This window comes from Mangifera indica, chromosome 13, assembly GCF_011075055.1.
Source record: "Mangifera indica cultivar Alphonso chromosome 13, CATAS_Mindica_2.1, whole genome shotgun sequence".
Lineage (NCBI taxonomy): Eukaryota > Viridiplantae > Streptophyta > Magnoliopsida > Sapindales > Anacardiaceae > Mangifera > Mangifera indica.
This window is the reverse complement of record NC_058149.1, coordinates 3,460,223-3,481,002: the sequence shown is the minus strand read 5'-3', so window position 1 is coordinate 3,481,002 and position 20,780 is coordinate 3,460,223. Positions and strand designations below refer to the sequence as shown.

At 32.3% G+C, this 20,780-nt stretch overlaps 2 protein-coding genes across 2 annotated transcripts; both read right to left on the bottom strand.

Annotated features, from left to right (window-relative positions):
- Positions 1 to 15,604: 15,604 nt before the first annotated feature.
- LOC123194454 (probable xyloglucan endotransglucosylase/hydrolase protein 23) lies at positions 15,605 to 16,842 on the bottom strand. The gene is made up of 3 exons (XM_044607650.1): positions 16,508 to 16,842; positions 16,221 to 16,414; positions 15,605 to 16,144 (listed from the first exon to the last, which is right to left on the bottom strand). Exons 1-3 carry the CDS (start codon positions 16,802 to 16,804, stop codon positions 15,745 to 15,747), a joined length of 891 nt encoding a protein of 296 aa, XP_044463585.1. The 5' UTR covers positions 16,805 to 16,842; the 3' UTR covers positions 15,605 to 15,744.
- Positions 16,843 to 17,795: 953 nt separating this feature from the next.
- LOC123194959 (NAC domain-containing protein 67-like) lies at positions 17,796 to 19,358 on the bottom strand. Its single transcript, XM_044608466.1, has 3 exons — positions 19,087 to 19,358; positions 18,397 to 18,683; positions 17,796 to 18,293 (listed from the first exon to the last, which is right to left on the bottom strand). Exons 1-3 carry the CDS (start codon positions 19,319 to 19,321, stop codon positions 17,796 to 17,798), a joined length of 1,020 nt encoding a protein of 339 aa, XP_044464401.1. The 5' UTR covers positions 19,322 to 19,358.
- Between the last annotated feature and the right edge of the window lie 1,422 nt (positions 19,359 to 20,780).

Sequence of the window (20,780 nt, the reverse complement as noted above, 5' to 3'; positions counted from 1 at the left end):
TAAAATATTTCACACAAGGCATAGAGTCAAAAGTTCACTATGTTTCCAATTATCGGCTGTGGCACAAATATTCAATATTTTAAAAAATTAATCAAATCATGCAAATGTAAATTCTAGGCAAGAATTATCAAATTCTACCAATTTTAGAATTCCCACAAATAGTTAAGACAATTATTGAATCAATAAATAGTTCAATATATATATAATGCAAAATGAAGTTTTATACAAAAACATATTACTGATATAAAAGATCAAATATACATGAAATTCAAATAATTTCAATGACTAGAACTAACATCTGAACCATCCTTGATCAGAGGCTTTTAATTGTTAAAACAGGGCATTTTCACTATTAACCGTTCTTCATATTTATAGTAAGATGATCTCTAGTAATCGGATTGAGAGAAAACATTTTCTTTATCTCTAACTATATTAGGAATTACTTTATCCATGATAAAGTTCCTATATTGCTTACGATAGTCTGCATGCCTCACATTCCGCTGATTTGGGAAAATGGACAAAGTTGTTGATTTTCTTATTTTCATTACAATTCTCCATTCTTCAATGAATTGTAATTCATCCATACATTATCAATAATTCTTTAATTTCTTAGTTAACATGTTCACCTTATATATTAACAACAAATGGACAATAATAAATTACACATGCATAACAATACAAATAACATATGTTCACACATTATTTAGTAATATATAATTCAAAACACGTCCCAAAAACACCAATAAGTTTTGATTCATACAAAAATAGGTTGCACAAGCTCTTACATGACATTGACCTATCGGATCTGAGTCAACACATCGATCTAAGCCTGTACAAGCTACCACGTGTTAACAAAAAGCCCTGCATGTGTTCTCACACACAAAAACAAGCTTTCACATGCTCTTACATGCCAAAACAATGCTTCACGTGCCTCTATTCACCAGAAAAAGGTCTTCACGCATTAGAGAAAGGTCTCACGCATTGGTGTTGGTCAAACTTTGACCATTGATTGGTCAAATGTTGACCATTGACCATTGATGGTCAATTGACCTACAAGTTAAAACTTGGGTCGGGTCACTCAGTTGACAAGGTGGGTAGACCCATTAACTGATAATTGATTAGGTAGTTCTTAACTTGTGAAAAATAATTCAAAATTATTATAGCATGGTTTTCATCATAAATCTTTTCTTAAATATTAGCCAAATTAACTGTAATTTTCTTGAATTTATCCAAATTATCATTTAGAGATTTATTAGGATCCATCTTAAAACTGAATAATTGTTCTTTAAGATATATTTTATTAGTCAAAGATTTAGTCATATATAAATACTGCAATTTCAATGAAATTTTAACGACAATATTTTCTTCATCTACTTGTCTAAGCAAATTGTCAGAAAGATACAAAATTAAGAGACTATAAACAGTTTCCATTGCCTCAACCTTTTAGCATTTGAAAAGGATTTTGGAAGTAAGCTCTCTCTACTGAAAGCTTTCACACACTTCTGGTGAATCAACATCGCATGCATTTTCTTCTCTACATGTTAAAAAATCACCCTATCCATCAAAGCATTCAATGTCAATCTTGGACAATTTTCCAAATAGTATTTTGTTTTTTTTTTCTTGCAAAAAAAATAAAGCACATAAAACAAAAAGTAAAAGCTGAAAATACAGAACACAGATAGGCCAAGCATACTTAAAGATTCACCAAGAATTGATATAACCCTAATAAAATTAGAAGCCAATAACTGGATAACACTCTAATACCACTTGTTAATGTTCAATTATAGGATCTTTATCACGAATTACTAGTCAAACATACAATTACTCAATCAATAACAAAAAAAATAATGCAACACAAAAGCAGTATACTTGGTTTGAGTTTCAAACTCAAAACCCTACATCCAAGGTAGAGGATAATCCTCTAGTCAGTCCACTAATTAAGCAATTAACATTTACAAATTACATAAGATACCCAAGAATCAAATCAAGAACTGATATTACCAACTCTACATAAACCGATGGTAAAATAGAGAACAAACAACCTTATTAGACCATAAGTGACAACCTGACATCGAGAAAACCAATGTTCTCTCTGATGAATACTAACTCACATAAGACATAAAGAAGTTGAGAGAGAGTAGAGCAAATGAAGGCTAGGTAATTTGTTTCTACGTTGGCTGGGAAAAAGAGAATGACAAATATTTTTAGGGGTTAAAACCAGCTAAATTACCTTTTTGCCCTTCTTGCTCCAAAGACTAATTAACCCTTAGTTACTCTACCAAATTATGCTAATACCCTTAGTTCAAGTTTAAACCACAAATAATATAAGGGAAAGTCATGGTAACATATATCTTAAATAATATTATTTTTTCTTTTTGCTTTTTTTTTTTAAGAAAGCATGAATAGAAAACGAAAAGGGCCAAGTCGACCTGTACAACTAAAGCTCACCTAAGCCACAATCGGCAAAGACAATAAGAATTAAACAAGTATTGCTTTGAAGAACAAACCCTTAAGATACAACAAACAACACAAACTTGCTACTCTCTTGAAAACTATCTAAAGAAGCCTAAAGGTAGGGTTTAGGAGAATGCAATTCAAGGAAAGTAAAAGAAAACCAAAATATCATGAGAAAGAAACACCAAGCAACAAAGCAACAATAGAGGAAACAAAGAAACAAAATGGCCAAACTAAAGACCAAACAACAAATAACCAAGAGAAGCCAAAAAGAGGAGAATATAACCTAACCCACAGCTAAGACTAAAAGTAGCCAAAAGAGAAAAGCCAAAAAAACAGGCTGCTCTAAAAGTATATCAGAAACCCTAGCAAAAGGAAAATTCTAGAGCAAGGAAGCAAATACATATCTGTCGAGTTCCAAGAAGCTAGAAAAAAATATAAAAAAGATAGGAAAAAAAGCAAAAGAGGAGCAACAATACCAAGAACAGACATAGGTAACCACATAAGACCTCACCAACACAAGCAGAATCAGTAGTAATATTAAGTAGCTAGAAAGAAAGAACATAGTAATAGAAATACAACACCCAATAGCCAGTCCAGAAAGGAACATGGCATAACCATAACAGAAAGCAAAAAAAACCTTGCAAAACAACACATAGTTAGATAAAATAGGGCTTTTGGAAACTAGACACCAATAACAGTTTTAAGGGTCATAAAAAATGTAATCAGATGGTTTCTAACTACATTTAACAAGGTCATCCCCTGAAAACTTCTTTAGTCTAGGGAGGCTATTAACCGTCTCTCTAATAAGATTAGAGATAACCTTGATAATAACAATAACCTCTTTCACTCATTTATAGAACACTAGTTATTTCTTTCTATCCAAATTCATGGACAATGACAACCAAGCTTAGCTTAGCTTAGCCAAACAATGTTTCAGGCTAATCGAATTTTAGTAACTTCTAACTTTCTGATAAAAATAGACTACGACTCAACCATATACCAAAGAATACTTTTCCAAATTTCTCAAGTGATTGCATAACCAAAGAAGAGATATTCAATAAACTCCTCTTGAGATTTGTAAAAGCTATATAAATTGTTGTCAACAATACCTAACCTCAACATAAATTCTAATGGCTAACGAAAGGATAATCGAATGTTTGGGGATATGACAGTTAAACCAAAGTATATTAGCCCAATTTACTCTATGCTTACAACTTCTCAAGATGTTTCATGGCTCATTTATACTAAAATTACCAACATTGTTAGAACCCTACTTTGCCAAGTCATCCCTTCCTTTAAGAGAATTCAGAAGCATTTCACAAATCTTTCTAAGCTCCCCAAAGGAAACATAAGGCCAAAACCAACATCCATTTCTAATTATTTTACTTACTTTATCAAATTTTTTAATACCAGAATTAGAGAGGATCCTTTCACCATACTTTTCAATAAGTAGCCTAGAAGGATGCCAATTGTCATACAAAAAGGAGATATCTTTGCCATTACCTACTTCAAAATAAATATGCTTTCTCACCAAATTTCTCAACTTAAGAATATCCTTCCAAGTACAAAAACCATTTTAAGAAGGTTTAATCACCTAAAAGGAACTCTCCTTAATGTGAATGGCATAGACATATTTTACCCATATGGACATAAAGTTTTTGTTCATATGCGCCTAGTTATCACCACTTGGTTCCACTCTCAGTATGAACCATCCTTAGGCCTCCCTCATTTTTAGGCACACAAAGATCTTCCCAAGCTACCTTGGCCCTAGACGAGAGAAAGTCCATTCCTGACCAAAAAAAGACTCTATGCTCTCAATTTCCAAGTGAACTTTAGAAGGGAGTATAAACATAGTGGACCAATAGACTTCAATACTAAATAAAATTGACTTTATAAAAGTGAGATGACTAGCAAAAGAGAGAAATTTATTTCTCCATGAATTGATTCTCCTACAAATTCTATTAATAAGAGGCCAACAATCCTTGCCATTGATGCAAGAAAAACCAAAAGGAATTCCAAGGTACTTGAAAGAAAGAGTTCCCTTAACAAAGCTTTTTCTCCCTCAAATAATTCTTGAAGCTATTACTTCTCTTTTTGGAGTAATAGAAATCACTCTTAAGATAATTAACAAGTAAGCTTGACCAATTATTGAAGACATCAAGGGCATTAAGGAGACAATTAATAGACTTTTCATCTATTTTACAGAAGAGCATAAGGTCATTTGCAAAGCAAATGTAAGTTAATTTCAAAGCCTTGCAATTCTTATGGAAATTGAGGGAAGAGTCCAAGGAAGCTTTATTTAAGAGGCCAGATAATAACTCTATAACAATAACAAACAAATAAGGGGAAATGGACTCCCCTTGCCTAAAGCCCTTGGAGCTCCCAAAGAAACCAGTAAGTTCTTATTTACATTGATAATAAACCAAGGCAAAGAAATACGTTTGGCAATCTAATGAATCATCAAGCTAGGAAAACTAATAGCTTTAAGAGAAGCTAAAGGAAAATCCTATCTCACTGAATCATAGGCTTTCTTGATATTAATCTTAAGAGTGCCATTTTCAATAGATTTATAATAATTATTAAGAAGGTCTTGGCATAATAAAATATTGTCATCAATATTCGTACCACCAATGAAAGTCGTCTGATTTTGGCTAACAATGAGAGGCAACATTCTCTTGATTCTGTTGGCCATACTTTTTGTAATGCACTTGTAAATAGTATTGCAATAAGAGATAGGTCTAAAGTCATTGCAAGTTAAGAAATTAGGACATTTCGGGACTACGACGTTAAAAGTATAATTTATTTCTTTAAAGAGCTCTCTCGATAAGAACAAATCTTTTATAGCTTCCACCACTTCATCCCCAACCACGCTCCAAGTTTTCTTAAAGAACAAAGCCCCAAAACCATCCAAACTTAAGGCTTTATTATTGGGAAGGCTAAAGAAAGTTTTCTTAATCTTATCCTTGGAGACATCTTCCTTTAATAACTTAGCAAACTCCTACAAAATTTTATTGCCAGTCACCTCACCAATGCCATCTAAACCACCATGCTACCCTTCTTCATTGAAACATTTGCTAAAATAATTGACAAGCTTCTTCTTAATACATTTTTGGTCATCCACCTCGTTACCATCCATTCTAGAAAGCTTGGAAATTTGGTTGATGTTTCTTTTACCATTAATGCATTTGAAAAAGAAACTAGTATTGCCATCACCTTCCTTAAGCCACTGAATTCTAGATTTTTGCATAGCTAAGGACTCTTATACTTGATTCAACTTGATGTACTTTTCAAGCAAGGCATGCTCTATAGAGTTTAACTCACTATTAAATGAGTTACTACCAAAAGATCTTTAGGTAACCGAAAACTCTTCTCTAGCCTTCCTTGCCCTTTTAGAAATATTCCAAAACTCTTTATTATTAAGCTTCTTTAATTCACCTTTTAGGAGTTTGAGTTTGGAAACCACATGAAACATAGGATATCCCATAATATTAGAATTCCAAACTTTTTTCCACTAAAGGAATTAAGTTTTCATGCTCTACCCACATGTTGAAAAATTTTGAAGGTAACTCTTCTTCCTTTTTCCTCATCCCCACCCAAAACTATATAAGAGTAATGATCCAAGAGAGAGTTAGGCTCTAAAGAAGCCACTGAATTTAGGAAAGCACATAACCATACTTCATTTAACAAGGTTCTAACAAGCTTACAATAAATCTTTCTATTCTTTTCCCTTTTATTAAACTAAGTGAAGAGATTACCTACAAAATTAAGATCATTAAGGTTAGCTTTATTGCATATGTTATTGAGGTCATCAAAATAAGAATTTGTACCACCACATTTCTTCGTCTTAAAGTGGATAACATTGAAATCACCCATAACAAGCCACAACACATCTTTAGTGAAGATATCATCTTTCAAAATTTCCTTCCAAAAGGTTTTCCCTTCAGAAGGACCATTGAAGGCATAAAAGAAGCGAGATGGTAACCCTTCAATCTTAACATCACATAACATGCATTGAGAAGACACTCTCTTTGCATTAAGTGTCACTCTATCCTTATTCCACCAAATCCAAATTCTCTTACCATTATGATGGGAAACATTATTACAAAAATCCCATTCGTCACTAAACTTCTTTTTAATTTTATCAATATTATCATTATTAACTCTAGTCTCTAAGAGACCAAAAACATCTAATTTTTAATCAACAATCCATTTGGAAATGTCTTTTTGTTTTAGGGGAGAATTAATTCCCCTTATATTCCAACAACTAAGACTAAACTTGATAAAACGAATGAAAAGATATGGTACTTGATCCAATTGAAGCCTTCATTTTCTTCTTCTTCTTCTTGCTTTTATTGCTTTCCATTAACATCTTCTCATTAACACCATCAGGTTTGTCGAACTGGAAATTTGTTAGGGATGAGGCATCCTCAGCCTCATTATCTAACTCGGCAGCATCTTTATCGCAATCTCCAATAGTCATGAAAGGAGGGAGTTTTTCTTCAATAACTTTTAACAAGGAAGTCACGACTATAACCTTAGAAAAGATTTTTCCCTTTCCTTTCTTAGTTTTCAGAGGTACAAGATCAGGAGAAATGTGATCCTGAGATAGATTTTCTTGCTCTAACACCTGGTTTTGCATCAAGCCTTTATGGTAGCCCTTGACTTCTTTGGCCTCTGGACTATTATTTTCCCTGCCTTTATTTTCCAAATTCTCCATATTATTTTTCCCAGCAGTCTTCTGTATTGAGCTACCATTTATCACTCTCTCATTTTCCCCTTTCTTTATATCATCTAGAGAGCTTTTCAAGCCTCTTAAATTGTTGTTTTGCCCTTTTTTAGCAACCCCTTTCCAAGCTTAAGAATCCAATTTTGGGTTAGAATTTTTCCTTCTAATGGTACCACTATTTTCATTATCCACTTTTTTCCTATCCAAATTACTCAAACAGTCACTACTTAGGTGCCTAGATTTGCTATAATAATTGCAAAATTTTTGCTTCCATTTTTATTCCTCATTCACCACCAAAGTTCCTCCATTTGACATTATGAGATCAAAATAATCTGAAAATTCCATTGCCAAGTCAAATTCGATGCAAACTCTAGCGAAATCAATTCTAAAAGTATCCTTTATAACTTTATCTCAGTATAGGGGCTTTCCCAAAGCACTTGCAATATAACTTAAACCTTTAACAATCCATAACTCCAAGGGAATACCCATACAGCTTTACCCAAAAGGGAATTCTTGTGAGGGAATGTTATTCCAAGCTCAAATTCACAGTCCATTTTTTCAACACAAAAGACTTGCCTTTAATTATCCATAAACCATCTTCTAAAATTTCATCTTTCACACTGTCATCTTCAAACCTAAGCAAGAAGTGGCCTTATCCATTGGCCAAGGGTTCTACCTTTCCAAATCTCTGTTGGTTAGCTTCTAGAAAATCACTTATGTAAGAGAGTAGAAGTTTGGCTTCCACAAAATATCCCACCAACCAATTTTCCCTCTACAAACATTAAAGCCAGCAACATCACTAGGAGAAGCAATAACCACTTGAGTTAACTTGTCTCTTTTGGGTTCGAAATAGCTGAGAAAGCTCTCAGTTCTACTTCTAGAGAAAAGGGCTCTCCAACTGGTTTTGACAAATACACTAAAATAAACATGGTTTCTATCTAACGAAGGCAATAGACCTTTCGATTCCATTCCAAGAAACATAGAAAGCCAAGAAAAGGAAAAGAGAAGTAGTAGAATCTATGCATGAGAACTCTAGAACGGCAACAAGAACAACACAAGTAGCCACCTAAAACTAAATACCTCTTCTCATATCAACAAAACAGAATAGCCCAATAACGGAAAACCGCAAACCCCTAATAGACCCAAAAAAAAAAAGGCCCACCTCCAGACTACACTAGAAACAAGACCAAGCAAACAGAAGGCCCAAAACCAATACTCTCCTAAAAAACCAAATCAGAAAAAAAAATCCGACCGTCCAAGTCAACACATAATTCCAACTCTACACATAACACCAACCAAACAAAGCTAGCAAAAAGCACTTCACAACATGCAAGAAGAGCATCAGCTGCCACCATCTCATAAGCTTTCTAACACAGAAAGTTCTCTTTGAACAATCCCCAATTCAAACCCATCACTACAACCCATCATGTTTTAAGAGAAGGCACCAGAAAACACCTCACAGGAATAATCGAAACACCACAGGAGGACCCTTTTACTCAAAGAAACACTACCAAAAAGGAAAGAAAGTAGCAATCGAGCCAGAAAAAATCAAGGCTTTTAAAACCAGACTGGTGATCAAACCGATTGTGTTATTAGGTTATGATTTGACTGGCTCTATCAGTTTAATTAGCCTGTTCAACCTATTATTAAGTTATAAAGAATTTCTTAAATAATATTATCATAACAAACACATATTTTAAACATAAACCATATGAAATTCATTAAAAACAAAATTATACAATTATTAATAACAACAAAGCGTATTTGCTTCTTTGAATCATAAATTTCACTTCATTGAAAAAGGGACAAAAATCTCAAAAATACCAAAACAACAAAACAATTTCAAATATCTTAATCAAACAATTTGCACTCTATAGTAGAGGCTCCAACCAATATTTATCATTATCATGCTCATCAAATATCACCATTTCATCATCTTCATCACCTATAAAAATATAGTAAAGTTATAATTTAACATAAATTTGAAATACACATGAACTTAAGAAACTTATGATTTTAAACCAACATTTAGGACCATGAGAACATGAATCTTTAATATCTTTTGAATATTTTCATCAAGCATATTTTCTAACTCATCATAGTCAAGTTCTCCTTCTTCCTCTTCACCCACGACCCAAAACTTAGTTTTATCAATTAATTCATAATCTATAGGATCATATGACTTCTTGAAAAATACAAGCCTATAAATTGATATAAAAATATTATTCTCATTAGTAAACTTAATATAAAATATATAAAAATATATGAACATGCAACATCACATGAGTGATAACGCCATTAATTGTTATTATTTTGATTTCTAATTCTCTTATGTTTTGTGGAAATTTAATTCAATCTAATGGAATTACTTATCTTTTTGCATTTAGGAAGCTTTGAGTATTTTTAGAGTAAGTTGGGCCAAAAAGATAAAAAATTAGAGCAGACCTGTTAATCTGCAAATTCCGTGATGCTTACTAGGGTTGGGCACGCGAAATGACAAAAGTAGAATTCATAAATTAAATCTGGACGTCCAAATCAACTACAAAGATCCACAAAGTATCAAGATTTGCTTCCTAGAAAAAGGGATAATTACTAGTTGCAAAAGAGGATTAATTGAGGTAGATAAGGAAGGATATTTTTGGAGGAAGGATATATATTAAAATATATATCTTTTTCTTTCTTTTTGGAAAGATATGTATCACTTTTGCTTGGTTGGATTAGGAGATTAGGATTGACTTTTATTTTCCAGATTTTAGTAGAGAGAAAATATATATACTTTTATTTTTATTTTGCTAAGGATTATTCACTATTATAATTGGAGGATTAGGGAGCTAAATATGGTTTACAGTGGCTGAATATTTTCTCTTGGTTGAATGGATCTGAAACCATGGAACTACAATGATTGTGAGATTTATTTTTGTTCTTTAATGCATCTTTTTAATTATTCGAGTATTGATTATCTTTCTAAATTATTTTTCATGATTGTGTTGGTTGATTTCTAAGGTGCGCAATTAGTTTATCAATTAATATAATCTACTACTAGTTTAGGTGTCGAATCGTAATTGTTCAATCCATCTAATCGAAATGGCAACTAGGTTTATCGTTTGTTGTGTCAGAAACTGTAAATCCTAGGAAAATAATCAATTGGATTAAATGCAACGTCGTACGTTTGTGTTGTCTTGCTTCATTGGTCTTTCTAATTCGTAATGCTATTATTTAATTAAATTCGAGATCACATCTGAATTATTAATCAATAAGAGTTAATTGGAATACATGTTTTCGGTTAACTAATCGTAAGGAAGAACAAATAAATTTAATACCACAACGAATATTTGAATAATTAATTTGATATTTTTGGTTTCGATGATCAATCATAGTTCCAATGATAGATGTGACCATAGACCAAGATTTGTTTAATTGATTATTTACTTTCAGATTATTTTACTGAATTTTTATTTATAGTTTTTAAATATAATTTACATTCAATTCAAAACTCCCTCTTATTTCCTTGTTTCGATTTATTTGTGAGGACATACTAATCAAAGCTCTTCGAGAGAACGATCCCTACTTTTCTTTACTACATTTTTGTTGCAGGAATTTAGGATTTTAATTTGGGTGTCAACGATAGCACGTACCAATGAGAAAAGAAATTTAATTTTTTTATACCTATTTTTCAATTGCAAATCGTAATGAATATAGACAAGAACATTAAGTCTTTAGTACTCTAGCTTGTTTCTTTTCTTTATGTGGATACATTCAAATACACTCCAATTTCGTTCACATCTAAAAGAAAAAGTTGTTTGGCTAAGAAACCTTATTGCTAACTTTTGTAGATTTGAAGTATCATAACCAAATAATCTCTATCATTTATCTTTCATTGAAAAATAAGTTAAATGATCAGATCACTAAACATATAGTAAATAAAATTATAGATAATATTAAACTTTAAAGCATAGATAAATTTTTATTTTTACTGGGTCAAATACTCTTGTTGCTAGTATACACTAATCAATGAGAAACGCTTTTCAAATGATCTTGATATAAACTAGTTTTAGTTAACAACTTTGACTTGTTAGATATAATTTGCTTTTCAGTCACATCCATCAACCCACTCATAATCTTTGACTTTTTGCAAAAATTGTCGCGTTCATATTCAAAAGCATCAACTAATTTGACAAATGTAATTCCTCTAGGACAATACACTAAGAATTTATTAAAGACCTTTGTCTTGACTCTATCCAACAACCTGTGTTCATCCCAAGTGCTTTGATAAGAGTGGAGAATTAACTTTACATGTTGTTTAGCAACTTTCAACAAATTTACACATAAAGCATGATAAGATAGACCTTTATATCCATGACCCTTATTTGTTATCTTACTTGTTGTCGTATGATAAAAAAGAAAAATTCACTGCATTAAGAAAGATCACAAGCATTTTGAAAAATATGTCAATTCTAGCACTTGCTTTTCTTTTTCCTTTAGAGGAACTTATAGAATGAAGCTCATGAATCTCTTGATTATCATCATGATCATTATATGATTCTCTTCTTTCTTTGGATTTTTCCATATTTTCTTGTAATGACTCTTTTATTTGAAATCAAATATCTTCGGTAACCTTTTTACATAGATGAACATTACCTCTTTCTCCAGCTAGATGTTGTTTCATTCTATTAATACCTCTACTTGCTATTTGTTTTTGACAAAATTCACATATTAACATCTTCTTCCCATTAGAATTAGTTCCCTCGCTAATATACTTCCATGTTATATCCTTTTTTTGTCATATGGAGCGTTCGAAAGATGCTTGCTCTCTAGATTTTGCTTCAAAAGATGTGTTGACCTTGATAATATGTTTTCCATTTCACTAAAAAATTACAAAAAAAAAAAAAAGATTACAAATTTATCATTTATAACTTAATAAAAGAACATTAGCAAGGCAGTTTTTATGCATAACTTTCAGGCAATGCCAAAGACAACTAAACATACATTTGAATTTAGATTGTGTAAAAACATTTAAAGCAACTCTATGTCATTGAATACTATGTAACATTAAGCTAATGTTATACTGCATGCTTTGATATAGGAAATATTCTAGTCATGCTTGGTTAGACATTGAGGTTTTGAAGTTAGCTGCTGGTGTTGAAGCAAACACAGTTCACCTTATCAGTAAAGCAATTATTGAAGCTGCTAAGGCTACTCATTGTTAAATTGTAAATGTAAGTTCTTTCCTAACATCTTCAATTTTCCTATGTAACATATGCTATCAATTACTGTGTAACTCTTAAATATTAACATAAAAAAGAAGTCCTAAAAGGATTACAAAAAGGTTAAATTGACACGAACTTTAAGAATCCTAGTGCCTCTAATTTTCGAGATTTGTAATCATAGGACATTAGTTTATCCATCCTAGCTTCACAACTTCCTGCAATTTTTAGTAGAAACACAAATCCAATGTAGTGATATTAACTATTAAGTCATTTCAAAGAGAAGTAGTTTGAGGCTAATGGCTAGCTTTCACTTTCTTCCAGATGTGATGATCTTTATAAAGTCCTTAATATGGATTATGTTAAGTTATATTTCAAAGCCGGTGATGAGATATTTGGCTATTCACAGGGTCAATATTGATACTTATTTAAAGATTTAGGAACTGATCTCATAGAAAAGCTTAACAGTTACAAAATCTAATAGCTCAAACTAGCAAGACAATAGACTTGGTGTCATTTATTCAGACTCTATTTAACTCTTTTACACTACTTTATGGTGTTTAATACCATGTGCTCCTCTTACTACTTATCACCACATAAAAAATTTCACAAAATAAATAAATGCAACATTGAAGAACATTATATGGCTTCCTAGGGAGTATTTGGCTCAAAAACGCATTTCAAACAAAGATCATCATTTGAGTAAACAAGAACTAGAACATCAATGAATTTGAGCAAACAAAAATTGAAACAGAGATCATCACCATTTCAAACTGAAACTCATTTAAGTAAACAAATCAGGAAGAAGAAGATGTACCGACGAGTTGAGCAATAACTGAGACCAGAGATGAAGAATGAATTACTAATGTTGTGCTTGGGAGATGAGATGAAGTTGTGTTGTTAAATGGAATTGTGAATTAGGAAACTAGGGCTTTATGATAATTCAATTAATAGTCTTATACATGAGACTCGTGGAATGAATAAGCTTTTTTTATTTTTTTGGAATTTAAGAGTCAAACCCAGTTCTTCCAATTCTGACTGGTTCGTGACTGAGCCAATTAACAAACCCTATTTTTGCATAAACCAGATCGAACTTGGAGCTAGTTCCCCATTAAATCGACCAGTCTGGTTTGGTTCTGAAAACCTTGAAAAAACAAACAGAATAGGAGCAATGCACAAGAGAGGAGAGAAGAAACAAAACCACCCAAAGAAAGGACCTGAGCCCAGAAGGGACTCCAGCAGGAGGGGTTGGCACTAGAAGGGCCACTAGCCAGACAGGTAGCAGCTTACACGAAGAGGGAGAAGAAACAAACAGCTCAACCCAACTTCATTAAGAACATATTGACTTGATAATGATTTTGATAATTAACTATGTCATGGGAGAGAATTTTTGTTGGATCAAACCATCGGATTCTATATGTAAGTGGCATAGATTTACTAAAACGCAAAAGAACAAATATACATAGAGAAGTATGAATCATACATATATCAGCTTAACCTCAAAGACGAGAAGCTTTAAACATGAAGAACTGGTTACTATGCAAATCTATTTCAAGTGGAGAGAAGCAATGAGACATCTCTTATAACAAACACTAATTCTTTCTTTGACTAATATTTTTGTCATTCTTTTTTTTCACTTCTTAGACTCATAAAACCTTGTCATTATGACTGTTTACATTGATTGAATTGGTAAGGCGGGAACTGTTTAGATAACATCTTCACGAAGGTCAAATGCTACTGCAAGGGTGCGACCATTTCTCTCAGGTAAATCTGTTTGTATCATTTTAAATATTCTTATGAGAAATTCCTCATGTGGTTCTAAAATTTGTAATGTGTCTTTTTCATTTCTCAAATATCGTAATTTGCTAACACCTATGTGTGAAAAGCTTTATGTCTTTGAGGGTGAAGTTAGTGCTAGAAGGCATGCATTCTTTTCAGTCTTCAAGTTTTTTTTTTTTTTCAGCCAATTACTGTTACGATGAAAAGTTCTTTTTTCTAATTGCTAAGGTAAGTTATGCTAGCTAATTTATATGACAATTGCTGACAAGCTATTTGATAATAATTTGTTTCCTTGTATGTTTCTTGACATTATGAAGTTACCTGGATAGTTTAATGTTTTTCTTGTAGTACTTGATATTTTAGAATTTGCTATTCAATTTTGATTCCCTTCTTATTGCAGCTAATCTAAAATCGTTAATGAACTACTCCATAAAATTCAATTTCGGTTTCCTTTACTTTGTTTGATAAATAGTTTGTGAGAAAAAATATATGTTTGAATGTGTGTGTATATATATTATGCACATTTTAATGTTATCCTCTCTCTTTACAATTTGTATGTATTTGAAAATACAAGTGAATTATGAAACAGTTGTTTAGACGTGATATATAAATTCTTTTATTACTTGTAACAACTTTTTAGTTTTAATTATAAGGAAAGATTATCATAATAGGAAATTTATAATTTTTTTCTTATTTTTTATAATTGTAAATCATATGGAGGCTTTGAGATAATTATAATTAATACAAAATTAATGTTAATGCTCATATTTTGACAGCTAAAATTTTATTATCAATATTGTTATAATGATAAAAATATTCATAATTGATATTATATTTAGTGGTGGGGAAATATTGTTAAAACAATAGGAATATTTATCATTAATATTATGTTTAATGAATAATAAATATTGCTATGACAATCAGAATCTTCATCATTGATATTATGTTTAGTGACCGATAAATATTGTTATAATATTAAAGATTTTCATTGTTGATATTATGTATAGTGGTAGTAAATACAACGAAGATATTCATCATTGATATCACTATTTTTAATGATGAGACTTATACCTCTTATTATTTATATTAATGACGAGATTTTTTTTTTGTCGTAAATACTTTTAACAATGAAGACTATAACAACAATCGGTGACGAGATTTTTTTTGTTATTAAAGATCTTTAACAATAGAAAATATAATTTAAATGACTACTTTTCCTCTTATTAAAAACCTTTTTTTTTTTGGTAGTGGCCCTCGGAACCAAATCCACCACATCAAATTTAATTGATACAATCAAAATTTTCAACATACCGAACAGTAATACAGAAACTGAAAATTTCAAATTTGATTTACATAAATTTATACGGATTTGAAGATAGACCCAAAACTTTGTCGTATACATAAGCGACCTTATGCATAAAAATTCTTTTAAAGCTAATGCAAATCAAACAGGTTATTACTTAAAATAATTATTTAAATACATCAGACTTGTAAGAATGATGCTTAAATGAAAAGATAACAAAGTAAATTTCTGAAGCAAATATTAAGCATAGCATGGCTTAAAAAGAAGTTGTTGTCCTACTTCTTGGCTGTAACTTTGCATTCCTGAGGGAGGCCAAGAGGGAACCGCCTGGTGTCAGTGCAGTAATTGTAAACCATGAATTTTTTCTGCACCCATTTGAGCGTCTTTTGACTTGCAGAATCAAGTTCCTGAGAGAACCATGGATTCCCACTGGAGTTTGAACTGCAAGAAGACGCTCCATTAGCCCAGACGCAAGCATTCTCGGCATTGAAGTTCCTGAAGGAAGCTGTAAAGGGTGCCTGTGACCAGTCTGTCTTCACCAATCCCCCTCTTGTCGCCCAGTCATCAGCATCCCAGAGACTGCAATACATTCTCATTGGCTGGTTCTTCGGGTAGGGAACTCCCATTGATTCAAGGTTCTTGAACTCCCTGATTGGTCTGCCATCAACATAGAAGCTGAAAGAACGAATACATAACAGAATTAATGCAAATACTTCAACCAAATTTTAGAAGTGTTCTCAGGAAAACTTACACAATGTGGCCTGGATTCCAGAGGATTGAATAGGAGTGAAAATCAGCAGTGGGATCAAACCAGAGGTAGAATTGCTGCTCTCTGTCACCTTTGCCTTGAGTGTACACATTGGTGTGAAGAATGTAAGGATCACCACTCAAATTTCCCAGGAATTCAAAGTCTATCTCATCCCAGGATGATCCTGGTGATTTTAACTGCTTAATTCAAGCCCGCATGTATTAGAAATAAGCATCATACTATAAGATTAAATTGCAACAAGAACAATAAATTTAGAAAAAAAAACTTACATAGTATGCTGTGACAGTGCCAGCGCCAGCAGAGTTGTTTGGAACAAGCTTCAGCTGCATATCAATCTTTCCATAGAGATACCCATTTTTGGATAGGAATCCGGAGCCAGACGCTTTGTCAAGAGAAAGAGTGAGAAGCTCGCCATTGTTCAGAACCTTTGCACGGCCATCTCCCCGAGTGACATCAACATCCTGGTAAAAATTACCGAATGCAACAAGAAAAGAGCTGGGAGCCAAAAGATAGAACATCAAAATGGGCACTGAAACATATGGATAAGAAGAATAATAGCAAGCCATTGACTTCAGCAAACGTTGTTTATTTACTTCGATTTAGTGTTAAGAATATGTTTGACACACTAGAAATATTTTGATTTCGAGGCAATTTATAGGGCTAGTTCACTGAATATTATAATATATAGTTGGTTGGTGAAACAAAGTGAGAACTGGACTGCTGGAAAGCAAAAGCAATTGTGCCTGTGCTCATTATTTTCATATTGGAGATCTTTGTCATATCTCAGCCAGTGAAATTGTATTCTAACTGGAGAAATTTTTTTACAAGGAAATAGCGTAGTGGCTTACTAGGTTGTGTCTACCTACCCCAAATTCTGGCTATTTCTAGCCTATGGTTTATCCTCTGACAAACAATAAGATGCCACCAGGACATAGAAAAATTTGTTCTAGTATGTTCTAGTGCACCCCCACTGCTTTTGCCAGAGGAGCAAGCTAATGGGGTTATGCTTATTCTATTGTCTAAGCCTCTCTTCTTCAGGAATCTGGAAAGATGTGTCAGAATTTCCATGGAAGGAAGGCTGCATTTTATATGTATTTCCAGAAAAATTAGCGGTTGCTGGAAGTAGAAAGAAGACTAGTTGGGTGCAGCTTTTGCCCCCATTAAGTTAGATAAAATAGCAATTTTGCAACAAATAATCATTAGAAATTGGACAAAATTTAATACGTCACCCAAGTGAATGATGAGAAGTATTAAACTTGGACAGATTGATTTAAACCATTATTGCCACTTCAATTAATTTTTATTTTACTTGATCTACTGTTTAAGTCAACACATAAGAATATATGTATATCAAGTCTGCAAAATCAATATTAATCAATAATCTCGTTAGTGAATTGTCAAAACAAGAATAAACCTGAAACTCGGCTAAAAATAGTATCTACCAAAACAGGACGATTTGTAAACTGTCAAACTAAGAGAATCCTAAACTGTCATTTAAAAACAATTTCTAAGAATTCACTCAGAGGACACTAGAGATGCGTTTTGAGCTTCTTATCATCATTGGGCGAAAAAATGACGGGTGGAAGCCCCTGGACAATCACTGAATGGAAGAACATTCGAAAAGTCACCTGAGTGATAGTCATTTAACTGCTCCTGCGTTATGTTATCCGCAGAAGAAAATAGTTCTGGAGGCAACATTGGATTTTGATGATAACCAGACATATGGTGAATCGTCGGATTATGCCAAGGCTGAGTGTATAAAGGTTCAGAGCCATCACTCAAGCCACTTTGACAGCCATGAAGAAATGGAGAATTGTCATAATAATACAACCCCGTTGGATTTGCCTGGTTGTAAGAACTATACATTTGTTCAAAGGGCGCAAGGAAATTTTCTTGAGGCAGCATATTGGATTCCTCTACTTTTGGCTCTTTCTCACGGTCCTGAATCAGAGGAGGAACTTCATTTTCAGTCTCTTGATCCGGGACTTGACTGTCTCTTGCACGGCCTGGACTTTTGGAATTCTTATATAGCCTACATAACACCCAGTCATCCAGCTGCAGGAAACATGAAGTACATGAAGTCAAAGTTAACAATGCAAGACAGTTTAAGTTTGGAATTGAATTCTAGAGAAAGAAAAGAGTGAATTTTCTAATATACGCGCATATCATTTTCAACTGGAGACTTTTTTCTCCTAGGAAGATTGGCCACTGTAAATTCATGCATAATCCAGTAAGTTTTGTCACCGTTGGGAGGCTTTCCCTTGTAGAAGACTAAAACCTTCCTGGATCCTACTTTAACTCCCTTGTGATTGACAGGTCTATCAGCTCCAGTAGCCTTCCAGTATCCATCACCAGCAGATCGATTAGGCCTCTGCCCATTCTTGTACTTTCTATCTCTCGGGGTAAAGAAATACCACTCGTTGTCTCCATTGGAAGTATAATTCTCTGAACATTAATAAACAGAAATACATCAATCAAAGAAAAACCCCTCTTCTTCCCTATTCGTAAATCTATTAATCTTTATGTTAATGCTCTAAATTACTGAAACGAAAAAAAATAAGTTTGACCACGTATTACTCCATAAAAATTTCATGTATACAAAGAAAAGAACTATTCTTTTTTGGTTTAAAACAAAACATAATAAATGTCAATGATGCAAACTTTAACCAAAGAATTAATGGCACTTCCTTCAATAGAAGAATCTCAAGAACTAAAGCGCTTCCTTAAACACTTGAAAAACTCAAGAACTGAGAACTTTCATTTCAAGAATTGATGAATCACTCTCACTTCATAAACAATAAAATAATAAAAAATAAAAACCAAGAAAGTAAAGAACTCTCTTTCTTACCTGCAAGGTCCTGAGGATTTCTCTTATAAAGCTCAACCTCCTCGATCCGATTGGGCGGCAAACTCTCATTCAGTATCTTCTTCCTCAAGTAATGTACAACAAGTTCTTCGTCGCTAGGCTTGAAACGATAACCCGGCGGAAAGAAATCGAAATAAGCATTCTCATGCATCGGATAGAGCTCACTATGCATATTATAAGGCACCACAGAGCCACCACCATAATTATTAGTCCCCATTCTATTTTCACCAGCATTAGGATTTTGCCCACAAGGGTTTTGCCCGTCAGGGTACTTCAGAATAATCTCCTTAAAGCTTATTTGCTTCTCCTCCTCCATGGAAAGGTGTTTTACAAAAGCACTAAAGGAAATTAATCATGAAATATGTTTCTTGAGTTTTTTTTATTTTTTATTTTATGAGATATCTTGTGTTATATACAAATTTTATTTCAGCCGTCGCAATCAATAGCCGAATATTTATCTTTAGTGATATATTTTGATCATTGAATTGTACATAAGCTTTATCTTCTTGCCACGTCAGCATCTCGGTCACCGTTGCATCAGTAAACAGATTGACAGCATTAGATTTGATAAGTATTATAGATTTTGTGGGTATTATATATTTTATGAAAGTTTCAATCTAATTAGGGTTTAGCCGTTTAGGTAGGTTCGTGGCACCCAGACAAACTTGAGTTCATAATTTAGTTAATCCTTGGCCAACCTCTAGCGTAGGTGGAGGCGCGTCTTCCAACAAAATCCTTGAACATCTCACATTTGAATTCATACATAAGGATATCATTCCCCAGGGAGAATTTCCCCTAATCTATGCAGGTGGATAACTAATAATAATAATAAATTCATATATATCATTATATAATTATATTTTATTTTATTTTTAATTCAAAACTATTCAATTATATTATAATACTTTAAAATTAAGTGACACTCTATATACAAACAAATCTTTTAAATTAATTTATATAATCTAATGTGATAGTATATAATTATGTAATTTTAAGGAGAGAAAAAAAAAAAAACAATTATACCACCTAATTATATACTCTCATCTTAAAATATATAAATAAATTAATAATATTTATTTATACATATAGTTTTATAATTAAATGTGTGTATCATAATTATAATAATTGTTAATACATCAAATATTATGGATATAATAAAACCTCTATCCCTAGTGTTAAAGGGATTTGTTAAACCCTTTTTTTCTTGGTAATTTATTTGTTAAACCCTTAGTTTGATTAAAAATTATCTTGACATTTTGAAAATTCTAAAAATATTTTACAGCTTAGTGTAACGCTCTAGTTTATTAGTTGCTCATCTTCTATTTATTATAATACTAAAAAAATCAATTATGGGAAATTTTTATTGTTCAGTTATACCTATAAGAAATTATTATTGTTATCATTATTATCATTATTTATTGTTATTAATATTAACCCTAAAAATATTTTTACCGAAGCTTTATTATTTTCTTTTTCCATTTACGTTGTGGGTAACATGACACTAATGAGTTGAATTACATTATTTTCACTTAAAAGTAGCACTCTGTTAAAAAAAAAATATATACGAGGGTAATAAAATAAATTTAATTATCAAAAAATTCTAAAAAAATAAAAAGATTGACTCTTTTAAAATCTCACTTTAATGTTTAACTATGACACGTTAACCTGTTTTTACT